The sequence below is a fragment of the Psammomys obesus genome, unplaced genomic scaffold, assembly GCF_907164565.1.
Source record: "Psammomys obesus unplaced genomic scaffold, mPsaObe1.curated_primary_1811, whole genome shotgun sequence".
NCBI lineage: Eukaryota > Metazoa > Chordata > Mammalia > Rodentia > Muridae > Psammomys > Psammomys obesus.
The window spans coordinates 49,999,211-50,018,416 of record NW_026585895.1 but is presented as its reverse complement, the minus strand read 5'-3'; the positions used below and the strand labels follow the sequence as shown (position 1 = coordinate 50,018,416).

General features: G+C 54.3%; 2 protein-coding genes across 4 annotated transcripts; one reads left to right on the top strand and one right to left on the bottom strand.

Moving 5' to 3' along the window:
- Positions 1-2,940: 2,940 nt before the first annotated feature.
- Ntmt1 (N-terminal Xaa-Pro-Lys N-methyltransferase 1) lies at positions 2,941-12,052 on the top strand. Of its 3 annotated transcripts, none has more exons than XM_055600493.1 (4): positions 2,941-3,088; positions 9,143-9,267; positions 9,929-10,177; positions 11,369-12,052. In XM_055600493.1, exons 2-4 carry the CDS (start codon positions 9,192-9,194, stop codon positions 11,623-11,625), a joined length of 582 nt encoding a protein of 193 aa, XP_055456468.1. In that variant the 5' UTR covers positions 2,941-3,088; positions 9,143-9,191; the 3' UTR covers positions 11,626-12,052. The 3 variants fall into 3 exon arrangements, with proteins under 3 accessions (XP_055456468.1, XP_055456467.1, XP_055456469.1); XM_055600492.1 differs by having other exon boundaries at positions 9,143-9,331; positions 9,925-10,177; XM_055600494.1 differs by lacking the exon at positions 2,941-3,088 and having other exon boundaries at positions 9,189-9,267; positions 9,925-10,177.
- Positions 12,053-12,105: 53 nt separating this feature from the next.
- On the bottom strand, positions 12,106-16,678 carry Asb6 (ankyrin repeat and SOCS box containing 6). Its single transcript, XM_055600491.1, has 6 exons — positions 16,457-16,678; positions 15,260-15,435; positions 14,408-14,514; positions 14,204-14,312; positions 13,560-13,646; positions 12,106-13,455 (listed from the first exon to the last, which is right to left on the bottom strand). The coding sequence occupies exons 1-6, from the start codon at positions 16,567-16,569 to the stop codon at positions 12,791-12,793; spliced, it is 1,257 nt and encodes a 418-aa protein (XP_055456466.1). The 5' UTR covers positions 16,570-16,678; the 3' UTR covers positions 12,106-12,790.
- Between the last annotated feature and the right edge of the window lie 2,528 nt (positions 16,679-19,206).

Sequence of the window (19,206 nt, the reverse complement as noted above, 5' to 3'; positions counted from 1 at the left end):
TGCCACCAAGGCCTGCCTGTTTTATTATTTTTTTTTCTAAGACAGGGTCTCTTTTGTGTTTTTTTGTTTTTTTTTCTGATTTTTTTTTTTCAAGACAGGGCTTCTCTGTGTAACCTTGGCTGTCCTGGACATGCTTGGTAGACCAGACTGGTCTGGAATTCACAGAGATCCGACTGCCTCTGCCCTGCCCAAGCGCTGGGATCAAAGGTGTGCACTACCATACCCGGTGAAAGGCAGGTCTCTTTAACTCTCAAACTAAGGATTTAAGAATGACTGTGAACTTCTGATCCTTCTACCAACTGAAGATTGCCTCTGCCTCCTAAGTGCTCAGATTGCAGTAATGTCCAGCTACAATTGGTTTTATGTGGTGTTGGGGATCAAACCCAGGGCTTTGTGCATGCTCAGCGATTACTCTACCAAATGAGCTTTTTGTATCATTTGTATTATTGTATCATTATTTAAAATTGAGTGTAGGTGTGTATCTGTGCGGTCATGTGCACGTGCACTTGAAATGGGTTGGAAATGGGCCTTGGAGACTCTGGGCTTGTGAGACACCCAATATTTGCTCTGGGGACCGAACTCAGATCTTCTGCAATAGCAGTATGTACTCTTAACTGTTGAGCCAGTTTTTTGAGCAACTCCCAAACCTGCGTATTATTATTATTGTTGTTGTTGTTATTATTAATAATTTTTGAGGCAGGGTCTTACCAGGCTGTCCTGGAATTCACGATAAAGATTCAGCTGGCCTTGAACTCACAGAGATCTGCTTGCCTTTGCGCCCTGAGTGCTGGGATTAAAGGTGTGAGCTGTTGTTTTTTTTAACAAAATCTCAAACACTCAATTTTATCAATAAAGACTCAGGAGGCAGATGCTGGGGTGGAAGCTCAGAGAGGCAGAGAAAGCACCAAGATGACCTTCCTACTCAATCGATGCCCCAGACGGAAAAAGCCCCTTTTCCATGCTATTCTAAAAACCATTCAAACTGAATGTCCCTCCTTTCTACTTCCTGTGCGTCTCTCTATACATCCTCTGGACTTCCTCTCTCTATGTTTTTTTAAGTCCACTCCCTGTCAACTGGTTGCTTGCTCTGCCTCTTGACCTGTGGTTGACTTTATTTTATCCTTACAGAAGGCTTTTGGATTAAAGGTGTGTGCCAGGGCTGAGCCACACCACAGCTAGAAACAGGTTTTTCCAGTACACAGTCTGGGGTTCACAGTGTGATCAAACATCCTGCAACAGTGAGCCCGCCACACCCAGCCAGACCCTCATTTTAAGAGAAAGTTCCCTTTTTACGTATTTGTGTGCTCACACGTGTGAGAGTGTGTTCACACATATGCCGGTATCTTTTGAGTCCGGAAGGGGTCGGGTTCCCTGGGAACTGAATTCTAGTTCTCTGGAAAAGCAGCAAGCACGACTGTGTATATTTTCCTTTTATGTGCACTGACGCTATGCCTGCATGGACATCTGTGTGAGGGTGTCAGGTCTTGGAGTTACACATAGTTGTGGGCTACCTTGTAGGCACTGGGAATAGTCCAGAGCAGATATCAACTAATATGGACATAGATTTAGGGTAGGGACTCAACTGTGGGTGGGGTTTTTCAGCCCCCTAAGCGTCTATAGCTTTTTTTGCATTAAAGTAAACACACATTCGGTGTGGTGGTGCATTCTTTTAATCTCAACACACCAAAGGCAGGAGGATCACTATGAGTTCCAGGCCATCCTGGGTTTACCTAGCAAGGCGTTGATTCAAACAAACAAATGAATAAAAAGCAGACACATCTTTTTAAACACCTCCTAAATGAAGAACCAAGGAAAGGCATTATAGATAATGTCTAACACCAGGATGTTGCCTTATGGAGATGAAATTAATGTGAAAATAGTTATTGATAGCTTTCATTGCCTGGGGGCCCACTGCAAATGCTAGGCTGAAGCCTGAACCCGCAAATCCCACAAATTCAACCCTCAGAGCACTGTAGATGAATCATTCCGTCCACCAGTTGGAAGAGGCACCTGGAACTCCGAGGTTAACCTGTTCACCTGCAGCAAACTCATCTTTCCTTCAAGACTGCCGCAGAATGGCCGTGACTAGATACAGAAGGACAGTCTTCTGAAGGAGAAATTTCTGCACTTCTGCTTTATTTGGGCTGGCAACCCTTGCCTCTATCAAAGCCTTCTCCTTCCCCTTTTCTTTTCTGGGTTGCTGTATTATTTTAAGATAGTGGTGGAGATGGATTTTAGCAACAATGGCCTTTAACCCTCCTTTTCGAGTGGAAAACTCTCACACAGCTGGTTTTTAAGAATCCAGCCTTGTAGAGCGTGGTGACGCGTGCCTGTAACCACAGCGACCGCGAGGCTGATGCAGAAGGATCGCGAAGTTGAAGGGCATCAGTTACGTCGTCGGACTCTGTCGCAAAAGAAAGAGATACACCCTCGAGTGAGCTGGTGCACGTACTTGGTCGGGGAGATGCCAGCTGCGGACCCTTCATCTTGAAGTCCGGGAGGGTTAGAAGCACGTGGGAGCGATCTGGCCTTGAGACAAGGCGCGCTGGCCGTGGGGCGGGTGAACAGGCCGTGGGGAGGGGCGAATTGGCCGTGGGGCGGGACTTATCTGGTCGTGTGGCTGGGCAGGCAGGGAGTGGGGAGTGGCGAATGGGTCAGGCGGAGATATGGATGTGCCTCGTTAGGCGGCTGTGGGGCGGGGCGATCTGGCCTCGGGGCGGAGTGAGAGGGTCGTGGAGAAGGGTGAGCCGGCCCTGGAGAGAGGGGACTGGTGGAGGTGGAACTGGTAGAGCCGGCTGTGGGGCGTGGCGATCTGGCCGTGGGGAGGGGCTATCTACATGTGGGGAGGGGCTATCTGCATGTGGGGAGGGGTGAACTAGTACTTGAGGCGGGGTGAGCTGGCCGAGGGGCGGAGCGAGCTTGAGCCCCCCCCCCCCTCCAGGCTCCGGGAAGTGACGTGTGCGGACAAAGGCAGAGGCCGCGAGGTGTCTGGTCCGGTAGAGTGGTGGCGGCTGCCCTGGGCTACCGTCCTTGCCAGCCTCCTCCTCAACCGGTCCTTGTCTCTAGGATCCCTGGAGCCCCAACCCAGGTGGGTAGCGCGAGGCTGGCAGAGAGGACGCGGCCAGGGAGGAGGGAGACGCTCACCCCAACTGCCCGAAGCGATGAGGCCCTGTCGTTAAGTGACCAGGGCCTGACCCACGTGCGTGTCCCGGAGAGGTCTGTGGTGACCACGCATCGGGTTGGAGGAAGCCACACTGTCCCCCCCCACGCCCCTAAGCCACTTAAAGGCCCTTTCCAGTCCTCGGTTTCCTCTCCGAGATAAGGAAGCCACCGCTGCGGGGCTGGTTTGAGGAATAGGGGCCCGGCTTGGCTCACGTGCTCTCACTTAAGCGCTCAGTTGCACAGGTTGCTATCGTGTTTAACCATCTCCAGCTTTGGCCAGTGTAGCTACTGTCATGAGCCCTTGGGGCCAAGGTCAGCCTCTTTTCGGGGAGGCTGCCATCTGGAAAAGCCCAGGCTTTGCTGCTCCACCAACTGTGGATCATTTTGGTCTTTTGTCCTTTTGATAAGGGTTTGGAACAGCTGGTGTCAGGGGCCCTGATTGGGATGGCTTGACTGACCAGTGACGAATCTCACTCAGTGAGATGGGCCGAACCCCTGGGAGGCCCCAGGACCAAATGAGAAGCTGGGATTGGTTCCCATGTAGTGTTCGGCACATCGTTTCCTTTAGCCCCCTGGTTTTCCTGTTTGCAAACTGTGCACACCTGAGGTTTCGGGGTTCTTGTGGAATGCTCTGCTGAAGGCCAGAAGCCATAGGATCAAAAGGTCAGAGTCTGTAACCACAGTGGTTCTGGGTATACTGGGAGAGAGAGCTTATTTGTATCTTTGAGATTGATCATCATGTGACCTCACTTTGGAGATTTTAACACATTTTCCTTACTTGATCTTAAGAACTGTGTTTGAAAGCCAGGTGCTGCCTTTAGCTGGGGAGTGGGGGGCAGGGGGCAGGAGGATCACTGTGAGTTTGAGGCCAGCTTGGTCTACAGAGTGAGCTCCAGGACAGCTAAGGCTATACAGAGAGAAACCCTGTCATAAAAAAAACAAACAAAAACAAAAAGTTGTGTTTGAGGCTGCCAGTAGTAGTACATACCTTTCACTCCAACAGAAGCAGAAGCAGGTGGATCTCAAGGCCAGCCTGGTCTACAGAGTGAGTTCCAGGACAGCTAGGGCTACACAGAAAAACCAGAAAAAATAATGTATTTGATTATATGTGTATGGGGGCTATCCATATGAGTGCAGGGCCCGTGGAGGCCAGAAGGGGGCACCAGAGCCGTCAGGAGCAGGAATTACAGGTGGAAGTGGGATGCTGAGAAGACTCAAAATCACCTTGCAGCTAAGGATGACCTTGAGCTCCTGAGTGCTGGGATTGCAGGCATGCATCACCGTGTTCAGTTTTAGGGGTACTGAGGCTTGAACCCAGGCTTTGTGCATATTAGGCAAGTACTCCACAGACTAAACTTCTTTTATTCTGCCTGCATAGGTGCCTGCACGCCAGAAGGGAGCACCAGACATCATTATAGATGGTTGTGAGCCATCATGTGGTTGCTGAGAATTTAACTCAGAACCTCTGGAAAAGCAGCCAGTGTTCTTAACCTCTGAGACATCTCTCCAGCCCCCTGTTTCTGTTTTCTTAAACAGGGTCTCACTGTGTAGTTCAGGCTAGTCTTGAACTCCTGATTCTCCAGCCTCGGCCTCCTGAGTGCTAGGAATATAGGCACATAATGCACCATACCCAGCTAAATGTACTATCTGAGCTTACAGAGCTGGTGAGCAGAGCCAAGACTCCAATCCAGTCCACCCTACTCTCAGCCATTTGTTGTTTTGGTCTGAGACAGGGTCTCACTCTGTAGCTGTGGTTGGTCTGGAACTCACAGAGATCCTTCTGCCTCTATGTCCTGAGTGTATCCTCCACTCCTGACCCCCACCCCCACCCCCAGATAGGATTTCTCTGCAGACCAGGCTGGCCTTGAACTCAGGGATTCATCTGTCTCAGCCTTTGGAGTGTTGGGATTAATGGAGTATTGCTAAAGTTATTTTTATAAAACTGTGTTTGCTTCTCAGTTTCTGTCTTAACCCGGCTATCACACAAATAACTGAGACTCTTTTATAGTTGTTTACTAATATAAGCTTCTCAACACAATAACTGAGCAGTTATTACTCTATTCTTAACCCTCTGAGCTAATCTGGTTTCCTCCCAGCGTGCATTTTATAGATACTTGCATTTTGTAGTTTTCCTTGCTGAGCCCTCTCTCCTGGTCCCTCCTGGACATCTGTGGCTCAATCCCTTCTCCCTCCTCTAACTTCTCCTCCCCTGGCTGGCAGGAAGTTCAGCCCTATTCTCTCCTCTGCTCAGTGATTGGCTGTAAGCTGCTTTAGTGGCATATAGAGGACAATTAGGGAGCAGTGTTTACATAATATTGAGACAGGAGGGGTTTTTTGTTTTGTTTTGTTTTTAAGATTTATTTACTTATTTACGCCAAGCAAGGACACCAGATCTCATTATAGATGGTTGTGAGCCACTATGTAGTTGCTGGGAATTGAACTCAGGACCTTTGGAAAAGCAGCCAGTGCTCTGAACCTCTGAGCCATCTCTTCAGCCTCAGACAGGAGATTGCAAGAACCAGGACTGCAACCATGATGGGGGATACAGAAATCAGCATTTGAATTACACAGTAATCTTCTGCCTGCATCATATGCCACCACACCTGGCACCTGACATTCTTCTTGGTGTTTGTTTAAATTCTGTGTGATTTTGGTTAGGCTCCCTACCTCCTCTCTGTGCCAACATTTTTTCTCTCTCTCCCTTCCCCTTTCTCCCTTTCTCCTTGTTTTCCTTCCTGGAGCATTCTTCACCAGGCCAACTGCTGTCCACCATGCTGCCGGAGGGAGGCTGTAACTGACGGAAACTTTTTCTTTATTTTCCTTCCATTTGCTTTCAGGCTCTTTCGTAGAAATGTCACCGGGGGTGGTGACTGTAAAGGCCTGCTGGTGACAGCTTAAACATCATTTTCTTCTCTTTTCCTGGGAAAAGAGACTTAGCAGGGCAGCTGTCCAGGTGGAGCGGGAGGTGGTTACATGACTCCAGGGACTGGCAGGTGACAGTCTGCCATAAACAAGAGGCCTGCCTGCCCATGAGCTAGCCGAGCACACACATAGCCACACTGCCCTTTCTTTCTTTTTTTTTTTTCAGTCAGGGTTTCTCTATGTAGTCTTGGCTGTCCTGGACTCAGTTTGTAGACCAGGCTAGTCTTGAACTCACAGAGATTGCCTGCCTCTGCCTCCCTGAATGCTGGGATCACAGGCGTGTGCCATGAGGATGTCTTTCTTGATGTCCCTAATTCTCAGTCCAAGTTTGGACAGGGCCCCAGGAAGCGCATGTCTTCATGAATGGGCTATAAGGGCACATCAGCCCTGGACTTGCATTTCCTGTCCTGGATGCACTCCACAACTGCCACCCCCATCCGCCAGATACTTCCGAGAAGCAAGTGGGATTCTTGTAAATTAGATTTTTTCAAGACACTTTGGCATTTAAAGGAATTGTGTCATAGGCTTTTGGTAATGCAAAAACTGATGTTGGTAACAGCTGCAGCAGCATCTGTTGTGACGTGAGGCGTGTAGGAGCCTCCAAAAGTGAGAAATGGCTGCCCCTGTGTATGCTCACCAAGTCCTCCTACCACCAGCTAGCAAGCGCCCTGGACTCCAGCACTGCGAACGATGTGCCATATCACGGCACTGGCACCCTGGGAGGGGCAGACGGGCAGAGTGCACCCCCTTCTGTGGTTGGCTCCAATTTTCCTGTTCGTCTGATAAGAACCACACTTTGTGTTGGATGCCCGGGTGCTGCGTGGGCCCCGAGAAAAAAAGCGAAGTCACTGTGCTTCTTGTCAAAGAAGACCGCTCTTTTTTAACATGAATCTGAGATTTTTCTTAGGACTTACGGGCATCGAGGGGGTAGCCAGTTGCTGGGCCCCGGGGTGAGTGGGCCAGTCCTGAGCTGGTGCTCGCTGTGACGTAGTTGCTGTGGTTCCTGGAGCGTCCTCTTGTCGTTCCCAGACTCCAGCCAGGTGGATGGCGTTGAGGCTGGTGTTCCCTGTCTCGTCTGCTTCTCAAGCCACGGTTCCATTTCTGCTTGTACAGGTGGTAGTCTCTGGGACTAGTAAGTCTTCACATTCCTCTGTGGGCCAGAGCCTTCACAGCTTAGGGCACCTGCTCTCAGGAGCGCGCTGCCGCCTTGGCCAGGCCAGCGCGGGTGCTGCTGGTGGGTTATTGTGGTAAAGGAATGTGCTGTTTAGAGCCAGGTCCCCGAGCCTGTTGCTCCAGGGCCTCTTGGGGTGCAGGGTGGCCATGTCTTCTTTTGGCACGAAACCCTTGTAACAAGTGCAGTTGTGGTGCAATGGGGGCCTGGTGACAAATGGAGCCACTTTGCTGTTCTTGTCTTTCATTCCCCCGCTTCCGGCAGCCCTCGGGGCCCCTTTGTGCCTTTGCTCTCTGGGTTTGCTCTTTGGCTCCCAGAGCCCCTCCCATGTTGACTGTTACTTTTGAGCTGTGGCTCTGGTGCCCAGGTAGGTTGGTGAGACCTGAGGCTGCAATGCTGGCCGAGTTCCTGGGGACCCCAGCTCTCTCCCTGACTCTGTAGGCAGGCAGATTGTAGCCGCCCCAGGGCCTGTGTCGTTGCCTCGTGTTCTAGTGTTCTAGTGGAGACCCTCGAGTTCAGGACAGTGAGAAGCTGCCCATGTGGTGAGAGAGGGCATGGGCCCTCTGACCTTGGGCAGGGCATTTAGCTCCCATGTGCCCTGCTCCCTCTTCTACTCCCCGGGGGAAAGCATGGCTGCTGGACAGTGCCTGAGTAGTGGCAACACTGTCTTTCCTGCTGCTGCTACCTGTCCTTCAGCACAGCCACTGCTGTGTCCACTCCCCTCTGACACCCGCAGGTTAGTCCTGGCTGTTGCCATGCACACTGGCTATTAGGTGACTGACGGCTTCATGACTGCTCAGCCAGAGCGAGCCAGCAGGCTGCAGTTCAGGGCTGGTCCTCTGCGGAAGTCCTCCTCTTCCTCTTCTGCTGTTTAATTCTGCTTCTGGCCCGTCTGCTCATGTCACTTTCTCTGGACCGCTGCCTACCCCCATTCAGAAAGCAGTCTTCGGGAGCGCTTATCTGGTGATGCAAAGCCTGGGCTCCACCCCCGGTACCGGAAACATAAGAAAGGGGTCTGTCCACCGACCGCACAGTGTTTATGAAACTATGCAAAGACAGAGGAGCTCTTGTTTTCTGCTGTGTTTAAGCAGCTTTCTGGTTTCCTGTCTCCTACTGGATTGTGACCATCAGATCCTGCAGTAGCTGGGACAAAGGGGAGCCAGCACTTCCGACAGCCACGATCCTGTGTCCTCCACAACCCATGACCAAACTAGTATGGACGCTGCCGATCCAGGGTCACTTTGCCAAAAGGGCAGGCTGGCCCAAGGCTGGATTGGGGATCTGAGGTTACCTGTGCCCAGATGTCTCCTCCATCATCAGCCATGTTCAGGGTTCATGGCTCCTCAGGCCACTCCCGGCTGATCCACCAGATCTTTTCTCCTCACGTAGCCAACTCTCGCTCATCTGTCACCACCTGTTGATGCCTTCCCGATCCTCAGTGACCCCTGGCTGTGTCCTCCCTACTGGTTGAGGTCCTGTTTGGGGCCTTGCTCTTGCCTCTTGCTGCACGGCTTGGCACCTGGCTGAGACCCTGCCCTGGAATGAAGGGCTGGCTCTCCCTGAGCTATTTGCTTGCCATTGAGGGGGGAGAAAGGCATGGAGGTTTCTCAGGCCTCCTGGGGTGGGGGCTCCCCGGGTGGCTGTAGCAGAAGGCTCTGGGAACTTTGCCCTTCCTGGGGTTGTAGGTCAAGTCAAGAAGTCACATAGATGTCAGAAACAAGACACCAGGCTGCAGGCCCCTTGCGTTGGTAGTTTGCAAACTGGGAAGCCAGCGAGTCATCCAAGAAGTCTATGGCTGCTCGTTGCTTTCTCCAGGCAGTTTTGTGCCTCACACAGTATGGCCTGCAGCTTCCAGTGCCCTGCTCACCCTGCCTCTTCATTTTTCAGAGGAGCAGAGCGGTGGCTGGTGACATCATGACAAGCGAGGTGATCGAAGATGAGAAACAGTTCTATTCGAAGGCCAGGACGTACTGGAAGCAGATCCCACCCACGGTGGACGGCATGCTTGGGGGGTATGGCCACATCTCCAACATCGACCTCAACAGCTCCCGGAAGTTTCTGCAGAGGTTTTTAAGGGTAGGCAGGTCTGATGTCCTCTCCAGGAGAGGCCGTGGCTCTGGCGGGGCAGTGTGGGGAGTCACTTCCACACACCACACTGTAGCTTCTCTGTTGGTGGCTGCCGCCAAGGCCCCGAGGAGCTGGGGAGGGTGGTGATTGGGTGGCTCTTGTGAGTTTTGTCTCAGGGCTGCAAGGCAGGAGCTGCCCCTGCACTGGACTCAGCAGTCTGGGGACAGCCCCTGCTGGGCCTGGGGGTGCTGCGGCTGCAGGAGGGGACTGTCCTTCTGTGACTCCCTTCTCAGCTTCGTGCAGTCACTCCCACATCCCCACAGTCCTCCCCATGGTGCTTAGCAGGTGCTCCACCTGTGTCTTCTGCATCCTTAGCACCCGTCCCCCTGTGGGCTCCCGGGGGCTCTGAAATGAGGAGATTGTGCACCTGTCGCTCTAGCTGTCCCCTGGAAGTGGAAGCTGCCTTCAGCCTTAGAAAGAGTTCCACTTGCCCTCCCGTAACAGGCCAGTGCAGCAGCCTGACTCGGCTTTCGGGGACTCACAAGAAGGGCCCTGAGGTGGTGCTGCTGCCTTGTGGGTCATTTGCTGCCCCTGTGTTTTAGGAAGGCCCAAACAAGACGGGGACTTTCTGTGCCCTGGACTGTGGCGCAGGCATCGGAAGGATCACCAAGCGCCTGCTCCTGCCACTCTTCAAGGTGGTGGACATGGTGGACGTGACAGAGGACTTTCTGGCCAAAGCCAAGACCTACCTGGGGGAAGAGGGCAAGAGGGTGAGGAACTACTTCTGTTGTGGCTTGCAGGACTTCAGCCCAGAGCCCAGCGCCTATGATGTCATCTGGATCCAGTGGGTGATAGGTGAGTATCCCATGGCCCCACCCCCGTGCTTACCATGCTCTCTGCCCCTCAGCTGCCCCAACAGCCTTGGCAGCCTGGCTCTGCTCTGGCAGGGAGCCGGCCAGCTGAGATGCAGCTCATTCCCACTTCCCAGGACTGTGACGAGAACCTAAAGCCCACTGAAGAGCTGCCACCTAGCTGGAACCATCTCTTCTGGCCTGAGTGGACACCAGGCACACACATGGGACAAATACATCCATGCAAGCCAAACACCCATACACAATAAGAAGTAAAAGCAAATTAAAAAGAAATTCAGAAAGAATTTTTTTTTAAGCTTTTAAAGTTTTATGTATGTGTGCTTGCACGTGTGCCTTTCTTAGAGAGGCCAGAAGAGGGCGTCATCATCCCCTGTAACTGGAGTTACATACGGCTGTGAGCCACCGTATGGATGCTGGAACTGAACCCTGGTCCTCTGGAAGGACAGCTGGTGCCCATAACCCATCTCTCCCGCCCTTAAATTCTTTTTGTGACTTAAAAAAAAATTTAAGATTTATTTAAGTATATGAGAGTGCTCTATTTGCACATACAGCTGCACGCCAGAAGAGGGCAGCAGATCACATTTAGATGGTTGTGAGCCACCATGTGGTTGCTGGGAATTGAACTCAGAACCTCTGAAGAGCAGACAGTGCTCTTAACTGCTGAGCCATCTCTCCAGCGCTCTTGTGACTTTTTAAATTTTTATTTATTTATTTATTTATTTAATTATTAATCAATCTCTTTATGTAGCTTAGATTGGCCTCAGACTCAAAATCTTCTTGCCAAGTGGTGGAGTCAAAGGCTGCCCGGCCAGGCCAGGGGTGGGACCACTCGAGCGGTGTGCGGTGGGGTGGAGAATGCCCGCACAGCCTAACAATTCATCCTGGAGCTACTGATCTTGTAGCGGGTGCCTCCTCACGAGGGGCTACACAGCACTGCTTTGGACACTGGGCCTGGCCCTTGTGTTGGGGGCTTTCAGCTCACCCACCCCCAGTCCAGGCCTAGGAAGGGTGAGTGGTATGAGGTGCTGGTGGCACCCTGTCAGGTTGAACCCCAGCTTCTTACTCGGTGTGTGCTGCGATGTGGGTGGCCTCACCCGGCCTCTGGCAGGAGACGGCCTTGCCGGGCCCGTGCTCAGGGCGCACATCCACGAGTGCACACCTCTGTTCTCCCCAGGCCACCTGACGGATCAGCACCTGGCTGACTTTCTACGCCGCTGCAAGCGGGGCCTGCGCCCCAATGGCATCATCGTCATCAAAGACAACATGGCCCAGGAGGGCGTGATCCTGGACGACGTGGACAGCAGCGTGTGCAGAGACCTGGAGGTGGTACGCCGGATCATCCGCAGTGCGGGCCTCAGCCTGCTGGCTGAGGAGCGCCAGGAGAACCTGCCGGACGAGATCTACCATGTCTACAGCTTTGCCCTGAGATGAGGCCAGGGCCAGAGCTGGGGTCCAGCACCTGGCAGGCCCCAGACCCACCTGCCACCTCCCATTAACTCCAGCGGGAGGGGCCAAGCCCTGGGGGAGGTGTGCCCTGGGCACACAACCCTGTCATTCCGAGGCACCCTGGCACTTTCCCATAAGGCATGTGGGAAACTGCCCACCATAGGACTAGCTGCCTAAGGGAAAAGAAAGACTTCACCTGGCTGCCAAAGGACCCGAGGGGTGTGGACTGCTATGTTCTGGGGCAGCCAGATAGTACCACTTAAAGAAATGCTCACAGTCCCAAATTCTCTTTGGTGATGGGTCACAGGGAGCCTGCTGTAAGGGGAGGTTTGCTCGTCTTCTTCAGCTCCTTGGGAGCTCCTCCCTGACAGGCACACATCGTTAATAAAGGGTGAACTGTTTTCAAATGCCCCAGGCAGCCTGGAGTGATGCTGTGCAAGGAAACTGTCATACAAAGACACCATGTTTAATGTTGCAAATATATTTAATCATCTCTGCTCACTCCCAAAGGCCAAGCAGACTGCCAAGGCCTCAGCACTAGGTTCTGGGGAGGCCCTCACCTTTAGTAGTAGGCACTGTTCCTGAGGCCGGGATATGCCCCGAGCAGAGCTGCCACCAGCCAGAGAGCACCAAAGGCCACAGGATCAGGCAGGCTCTAGCCTGGTCAGCCTGTGGTGGCCTCCGTGTTGTCTCCAGCTCCTCAAAAGCATTGTGAGACCTGAGGCAGTATAATAGGACCTAACTGGATGGCCCAGGATTTTGGTGTTGGCCCCTGAAAGACCCAGGAAAGTATCTCTTCCTCCCTCCCCACCCCTCAAGAACCAACCAGCTGCCAGAGCTCTGAGGGGCCTGGCCTCTACTTCCTGCTTCTACGAAATGGCCTGGTCAGCTCCTAATACAGAGAGATGTTTCCCAGGCGCACTGGCCCCTCCATCGTGGCTGAGATTTAGGAACACTGAGGGAGAGTAGGTGGGCCTCTTCCCAGAGGCAGCTATGCCTTTAGCCTCGAGGGCACTGCCCTAGTGGTTTATATCAGTAAAGACAAGCCTTGTCCAGATAAAAGGACCCTCTGAAGACTGTTCAGGGGCCAGGTCTACCGTCAGGTTGGCTTTGGCCACCCCAGATCATTCCATCCTGGGTTCCTCAGCAGTCAGCAGCTGTCTTCTGTGCTGCTGTGTGCACTGAGCAGGTACCACTTGAGCCTGTCAGGCAGGGGCAGCGCTTTGATCTTGGTGTCTACAGGCCACGGCCGCAGGCACACCCGGATGGACACGCGGCACAGGTGCTTGAGAGGTGGCGGGTAGCTCTCCAGCTGCCGCAGGGAGGCATGCAGGGCCTGGATCTTCCCTGCCAAACTACCCACTGGGTGGATGTTGAAGTTCTCAGGCAGCTGCAGCCTCTGAGAGCTAGTCACCATGAGGTCCAGCACGGTCTCGGCCTTATGCAGGAGCTCAACATGGCTGTCGTCCTCGGCACAGCCCGGGTGGGAGCACAGCCTCTCAAAAATGAGGTTGAAGCCAGACCAACAGGATGCGCCGTGCAGGGAGCAGTTGTAGGCGGCCCCTGACTCCAGCAGGAAGCGCAGGAGGGGGAAGTGCAGCTTGAAGCTCTTGAGGCAGATATGTGTGAGGGACTCATGGGCCGGGCACTCACTGGGGTCGGCTCCGTGGGCCAGCAAAAGCTGCGTGACTTGGAAGCAGAAGCGGTTGATCATCGGGGCCTCCTCCTTGTCCCCACAGACGGTCTCACCGAGCAGGAAGATGATGCATGTGAATACAGTGTCCCCATCTTTGGTGGTGGCCTTGACATCTGCCCCTGGAAGAGCCATGGGAACAGAAATGGGAGGTGGCCAGCAGCCTTTACCAAACAGCGGGGATGAAGAACAGCAGGCACAGCTGTGGGCAGATGGGGAACCTTACCGCCCTCTAGGAGGAGCCGGATGTTCTCTGTGTTGTGGATTTGCACTCCGTCGCTGCTGGCCAGAGCGTGCAGCAGCGCTGTCTTCCCTAGGAAGGAGAGGGAGGATGAGGCCAGGTTGCCCAGAGATGGATGGGAGCAGGATTCGCAGGGCTTAATTCACACAAAAGCAGGAACAAGAGGGCCACGCAAGGCCAAGGCCTGTCTGCTTCCACACACAGCTGCTGGGTATACTCACCACCTGGGGCACTGTAAAGACAGTGACCACACTCTCTCCAAAGCCTCTGGGGGCTGGACTCAGGCAGATTAGCATCCTCTGCCTGTGGGCCAGCGGTGGCTATGCCATCCACTGGGCCCAGCACCTAAAATGCTTGCTTGTCTTCCCATAACAAGTTTCCAGCCCCAGGGATGGCCAGCCTCCCACCTCAACACTTACCATTCTTTCTTGCTTGCTTTAAATTATTTTCTTATGTATGGGTGCTTTGCAAGCATGACATATGCTTATGTACCACGTATGTGCCAGTGCCCTCACAGGCCAGAGGAGGTCATCAGACTTCCTGGAACTCCAGCTACAGACAGTTGTGGTCTGCCATATCAGCGCTGAGAACTGAACCCAGGTCCTTAACCTCTGCACTAACTCCCTTACCGTTCTTGTCAGCTGCATTGACATCTGCTCCGAGATCCAGGAGGCGCTGCAGGCAGGGTAGGCGTTCTGGTTCCTCGCTGGCCAGATCCAAGGGGCTGCTCTCATGGATCTGAACCAAAAGGGATAGCAGCCATGTTGCCCGGGGGCCCGGAAGGCTGGCTGGTAAAGCTTCCACACATGCCCAGGACTGGACCTGACTCTTACCCGGTCCCTCCTGTTGATGTCCGCCCCGTGGCGCACCAGCAGCTCCACCATGTCAGGCTGGTTCCTCAGGACAGCGATGTGCAGGGCTGTGTAGTATGTAACGGGGTCTGAGGGCAAAGAAGCTCTGGTCAGAATGGCCCCAGAGCCTCTCCCAGCACTCCCACCTCAAGTATGCAGACGCTAGGCCCGGAGACCTGAGTGTTCCAATAGACATGTGACTTATCTGCACTGGCCTCAGTTTCCTCTCAGGACTGTTCCTAAGGAGAAGGAAAAGCGGCTGCGCTCGGGCTCCAGTGTGCACCAGCCTTTTGTTTCCTTGAGCCAGGATCTTACAACCAAGTCCTGGCAGGCCTTGACCTTGCTAGGTAGCCCAGGGTCACTAGAGATCCTTCTGCCTCAACCATCCGAGTGTGTTACACGCTTGGCTGCAGCCAGGCCACGAGAACATGTGGATGGGCTTTGAAACAGCAGCTACTCCTCTTGTAGGATTCTCAAGTGCCCTGCAGCCTCTAAGCCTGCTTTCCATGAGTGACATGAAGGCTGTACTGGGGGAGGAGGGGGTCCGCATTGGCCCCCCACTGGCTCCTAGGCAGCCCTACCTGTGATAGCCAATGGCGGGACTGAAGGAATGGCCTTCATCATCCCTGAAGGCAGTGCACTTCGTTGCTAACAGAAAGATGAGTCTAAAAGCTGGGAAATGTCGGCAACATCACTCAGTGTGGGAGGAGAAACGCTAAGAACCACCAGAAAGTCACCCAAAGAGAAAGGGAAGACACTCCAAAAACAAGAGGAAAAGCAGTGGCCAGGCCTGGCTGCTTAGTCCTGCACCCCCACCCCCACGATGCTGCTGACCTTCAAAATTGAGGTTGGCCCCACTCTGCAGAAGGACAGCCGCTGCCCGAGTCAGCCCCAGCTCAGCTATCTTCAGCAAAGCGTTGCTCACCCCCTCCTGGTAGAATGGCGAGTGGGCCTTCTGCTCCAGCAGCTCGGTGAGGACCAGGATGCGGCTCTCCTCGCTGGCAGCATAACTATGTGTCAAGAGGCAGAACAGAGGAAATGGGAACTCTCAGGCACGGAGAGAATGTACGCCCTTCCAGTCACCCACAAAAACTGCTCATGCTCTGTGGTGTGGAAGTCTTTCTTGGTCAAAAGTCTGAAGTGGTTTCAAAGCCATCTTTCAGCTTACTGTCAAAAGGGCTGGCTCTGTCCAGTCCTCTCTCACACTGCCCTGAATGTGGACCCACAGTTCCTGCCCTTCCTAGCCAACGCTACCTACTAATAGCTTCTTGGGCCTGGAGGCTGCTCCATACCTTGCCCCGAGCTCTGACAGCAGCCCAAACACCCTCACTTCAGAGTCACCGTGTCGCCACCATGCTCCTCACTTCATCTCTTCCCTAATCTCACCCACCAGAATTCTAGGTTGGCCACAAGATTCGACCAACGCCCGGACACAAAACGCTTATCTGGGGCAGCCCTCCTGAATCCACTAATACTGGGCTCTGCCAAGGGGGGGCAGCAGCGCCTGGTGCTGCCCTCAGCCCCGCCTCCGAGCTCTGGAAGAGCCTGGCACTGCGCGTAGAGTAGGCCCCAGAGGAAAGAAACGACATGGTTTAGAAAAGACGTCCTGGTGAGCTAATCAGTGTCTGCAACTCCAGCTCAGGACTCTGTCAATGCCCTTCCTCTGCCCCACCCTCTTCCCTGCATCTCACACCACCCTGCTGGTCTGGGTGCTCGCCTGTCCTTGCAGGACGAGCACTCCGAAGGCGGGGGCCTGGCCGCAGCGCTCGGGGAACCCACGAAGGCCAGCACAGAGGACACGGACCACATCGGCTTCCTTCCCCAGAGGCTCTCGGAGAGGCCTGCTGTCTGCAGAAAGCGCTGTCGGCCCCAGCCCCTCGTCTCCTCCCGACATCCATGCACAAGGCGCGGCGCCGAGGCCCAGGCCCTCTGCCCTGCAAGACGCTGCGGGACCGCTTCGGGATGGAGCTCGCGCTGGCAGCCACGCAGCTCCCGCGGGGACAACCACAGGGGACCGCAGCAGAGACTCACTCGTGCACGGGCTCCTGCCGCTCCAGGTCCTGGATGCCCAGGGCGCCCAGGATGGAGTCCACCAGGGGCTGGTACTCGAAGATGATCCTGCGGAAGCCGTGCAGGAACGGCATGGCGACGGCCGCGCGTCCCAACTCCCACACGCCACCACCTCCTGATCTACCGGTTCAGACCCCGCGCTGGTGACCAGTCCTCCGCTCAGGCTACGGTTCCGCACCGGAAGTCATCCTACCACTCCTACTTCCGTTCCACTCCGGCCTGTGAGGGCGCACGTGCGACCACAGTGCCCCCTGCCGCCGGGGAGGACCTCGCCAAGACCCTCACTGCCCGGGCTCGTCCCCCGCCCTGGGATTCCCCGCCGGGCCGCTGGAGGGCATCCGAGCTCTGGGCGGGCACGTGGGCCCGCTACTGCCCGGCTCCCACCCGAGGTAACTCAGTCCCTGTCCTGAGCCTGAACACTGCCTTCTGCAGCCTGCTTGACTTTGGCCATTCTCTAAGGAAGGTCTGCAGCCACCTCGGTCTCTCCACGCTGCAGGCTGAGCGGCGCCACGAGGACCTTGCACCCCAACTCTTCCCCCACAGACAGTGGGGACAGTTCCTTATTCTCTGTCCCTTGACCTCTGGCCAAACAGGCTTCCTACTTTTCACTGGAGAGACTTAGTCAGCCTTCATAGCCTAGTCTGTAAAATGGGCAAAAATTATCACTTGCCTAAACTCCTAGACCCTGAGCAGGGAGGCAAGAGCAGAGATGTAGCAGAAAGGACTATACAGGGACCAAGCAGCTTCCCCCTACACGAATTTGAGCTGCTGCGACTTTGGGTCCTGGAGCAAGGCCCTGATGATTCTAGAAGGCCAGTTATGGGGAGGTGTCAGTGTTCCTGAAGCTGCATTGTCATAGGCCGAGGAGGATAGTGGTCTCTCTGCTTGGCACCTGCCATCGCCACAGAGTTGACTGGGGCGGGGGGGAATAAAGTTTCTTGTTTTAAGACAGGCTCTCATGTAGCCCTAGCTGGCCTTGACTAGCTTGCAGAATAGCTGAGGCTGGTGTACTCCTGAGCCTCCTGCCTCCACTTCCCAAGTGTTGGAATCACAGGCTTCATTCCAAGATGCCCCATGACACCAAACCCAGTGGGTACTGAAGTCTCCTATACAGAATGGTATAGCATTTTGTGGGACCTGCATGGCTCCTCTCATATACCATATCAGCTCCAAATGACTATTACACCCAAGTGAAAATGCAAGCCCAGTAGTTGTTTACGGGGTTATTCAGGGAATAACGGGGGGAAAGTCTGTACTTAGGCCTGGAGAGCTAGGTCAGCAATGAAGAACACTGGCTGCCCTTGCAGAGGACCCAGGTTCTGTTTCCAGCCAGTGAGACTATCTCAAAAAGGAAGGGGGTGGTTGGAGAAGTGGCTCAGCAGTTATGGCCCCAGGTTTAGCGCCCAACACCCTCATGGCAGCTCACAGCCGTCTGGAACTCTAGACTAAGAGGAACTAATGCTCTCTTCTGGACTCTGTGGCCATCAGGCACAAAAACAGTGCACACACATATATGCAGGCAAAACACCCATACACACACAGAGGGGGTGGGCCACTGAACCTGGACGCTGGGGATGTGGCTCAGTCGACAGGCTGCTTGGGTAAGGGGCTTGGGCCTTGGGTTTCCTCTATCAGCACCACAAGTGGGCATCGTGGCTTCCTGCTTTGGGTCTGTGCCTATGTCCAGATGGCTCCTTCCTTCCTCAGTGGCTCCAGCCCTTGGATTTGGAGGCTGCCCTGATCCAGAGTGTCCGAAGTTTAACCTCCTGACATCTACAAGACCCTTCTCCTAATAAGGTCACTTTGAAGGTTCCCCAGGAACTCAGAAGGCAGACTCCAACAACCCCTCTGCTGTAGGTGAACCCAGATGTGGCCTCAGTGTCTTCACCTCTAACTCGATCGTCCGCCCAGCCCTCACAGTCCTAGAGCCAACCACAGGCATCCCAATGTTACCAATGGCTGACAGGGGGCAGAGTAGGAAGAGCTGGGCTGGGTAGGTGAGATGGCTCGGAGGATGGAGGCTTGCCACCAAGCCTCGTGACCAGAGGTCAATCTCTGGGGCCTTTATGGCCGAGGGAGAAACAGACCCCTCCAGGCTGTCCTCCAGGCTGTCCTCCGACCTCTGCACGCAGGGCCCTAGTGCCCATATGCAATCACAAATGTGAACAATGCATACCAGAGAAGACCCAACTTGCACTTATGGAACCCTTCCCGGGTCCTAGCCCTGGCTGAACCCTCTACACACAGATTCCGTTAAATCCTATCATCTTGCCCTTTCACGAGCAAAGAATCTGGCTCAAACTGGTTTCAGAGTTTGCCCACTGACGCTCAGCAGGGTAGACTCTCACCTAGTCTACGGGGCCCCTCTACACGCTGTCCTCCAGAGCTCAGAGAGTCCCTTCAGCTTCTCTGGCTCGGTGCCTTGCGGGAGGGCGGAGCTGACCTTTGCCCTTTCAGAGCCCTTAGGCATCACGCAGTGGAGCCAAGCTCCACTGCCAGTCAGTCCCCCAGGCTCCTGTCTTCAGAAAGCCCTATGTCCCTTGACCCCTCCTGTCAGCAAGGGCAATCCTGTTTCCTCCATCTGCCTCCCATTAAGGCTGTCACTCAGAGCCCCTGCTTTCAGCTCTGACCCTTCTCTCTCTTTTCCTCACCACTGCTCCTCCCTCTCTGCGTGACCAGAGAAACCCCATCCTGCCACCCAGTTCCGGAGC

Coding starts and splice junctions, on each gene's coding strand:
- Ntmt1 (XM_055600492.1), top strand. CDS start 9,170: ATGACAAGCGAGGTGATCGAAGATGAGAAACAGTTCTATTCGAAGGCC. Junction 9,332..9,924: donor TTCTGCAGAGGTTTTTAAGG/GTAGGCAGGTCT, acceptor CCTGTGTTTTAG/GAAGGCCCAAACAAGACGGG. Junction 10,178..11,368: donor CTGGATCCAGTGGGTGATAG/GTGAGTATCCCA, acceptor TGTTCTCCCCAG/GCCACCTGACGGATCAGCAC.
- Asb6 (XM_055600491.1), bottom strand. CDS start 16,569: ATGCCGTTCCTGCACGGCTTCCGCAGGATCATCTTCGAGTACCAGCCC. Junction 14,515..15,259: donor GGCCAACCTCAATTTTGAAG/GTCAGCAGCATC, acceptor CTTTGCCCTCAG/ACCCCGTTACATACTACACA. Junction 14,313..14,407: donor ACATCAACAGGAGGGACCGG/GTAAGAGTCAGG, acceptor CTTTTGGTTCAG/ATCCATGAGAGCAGCCCCTT.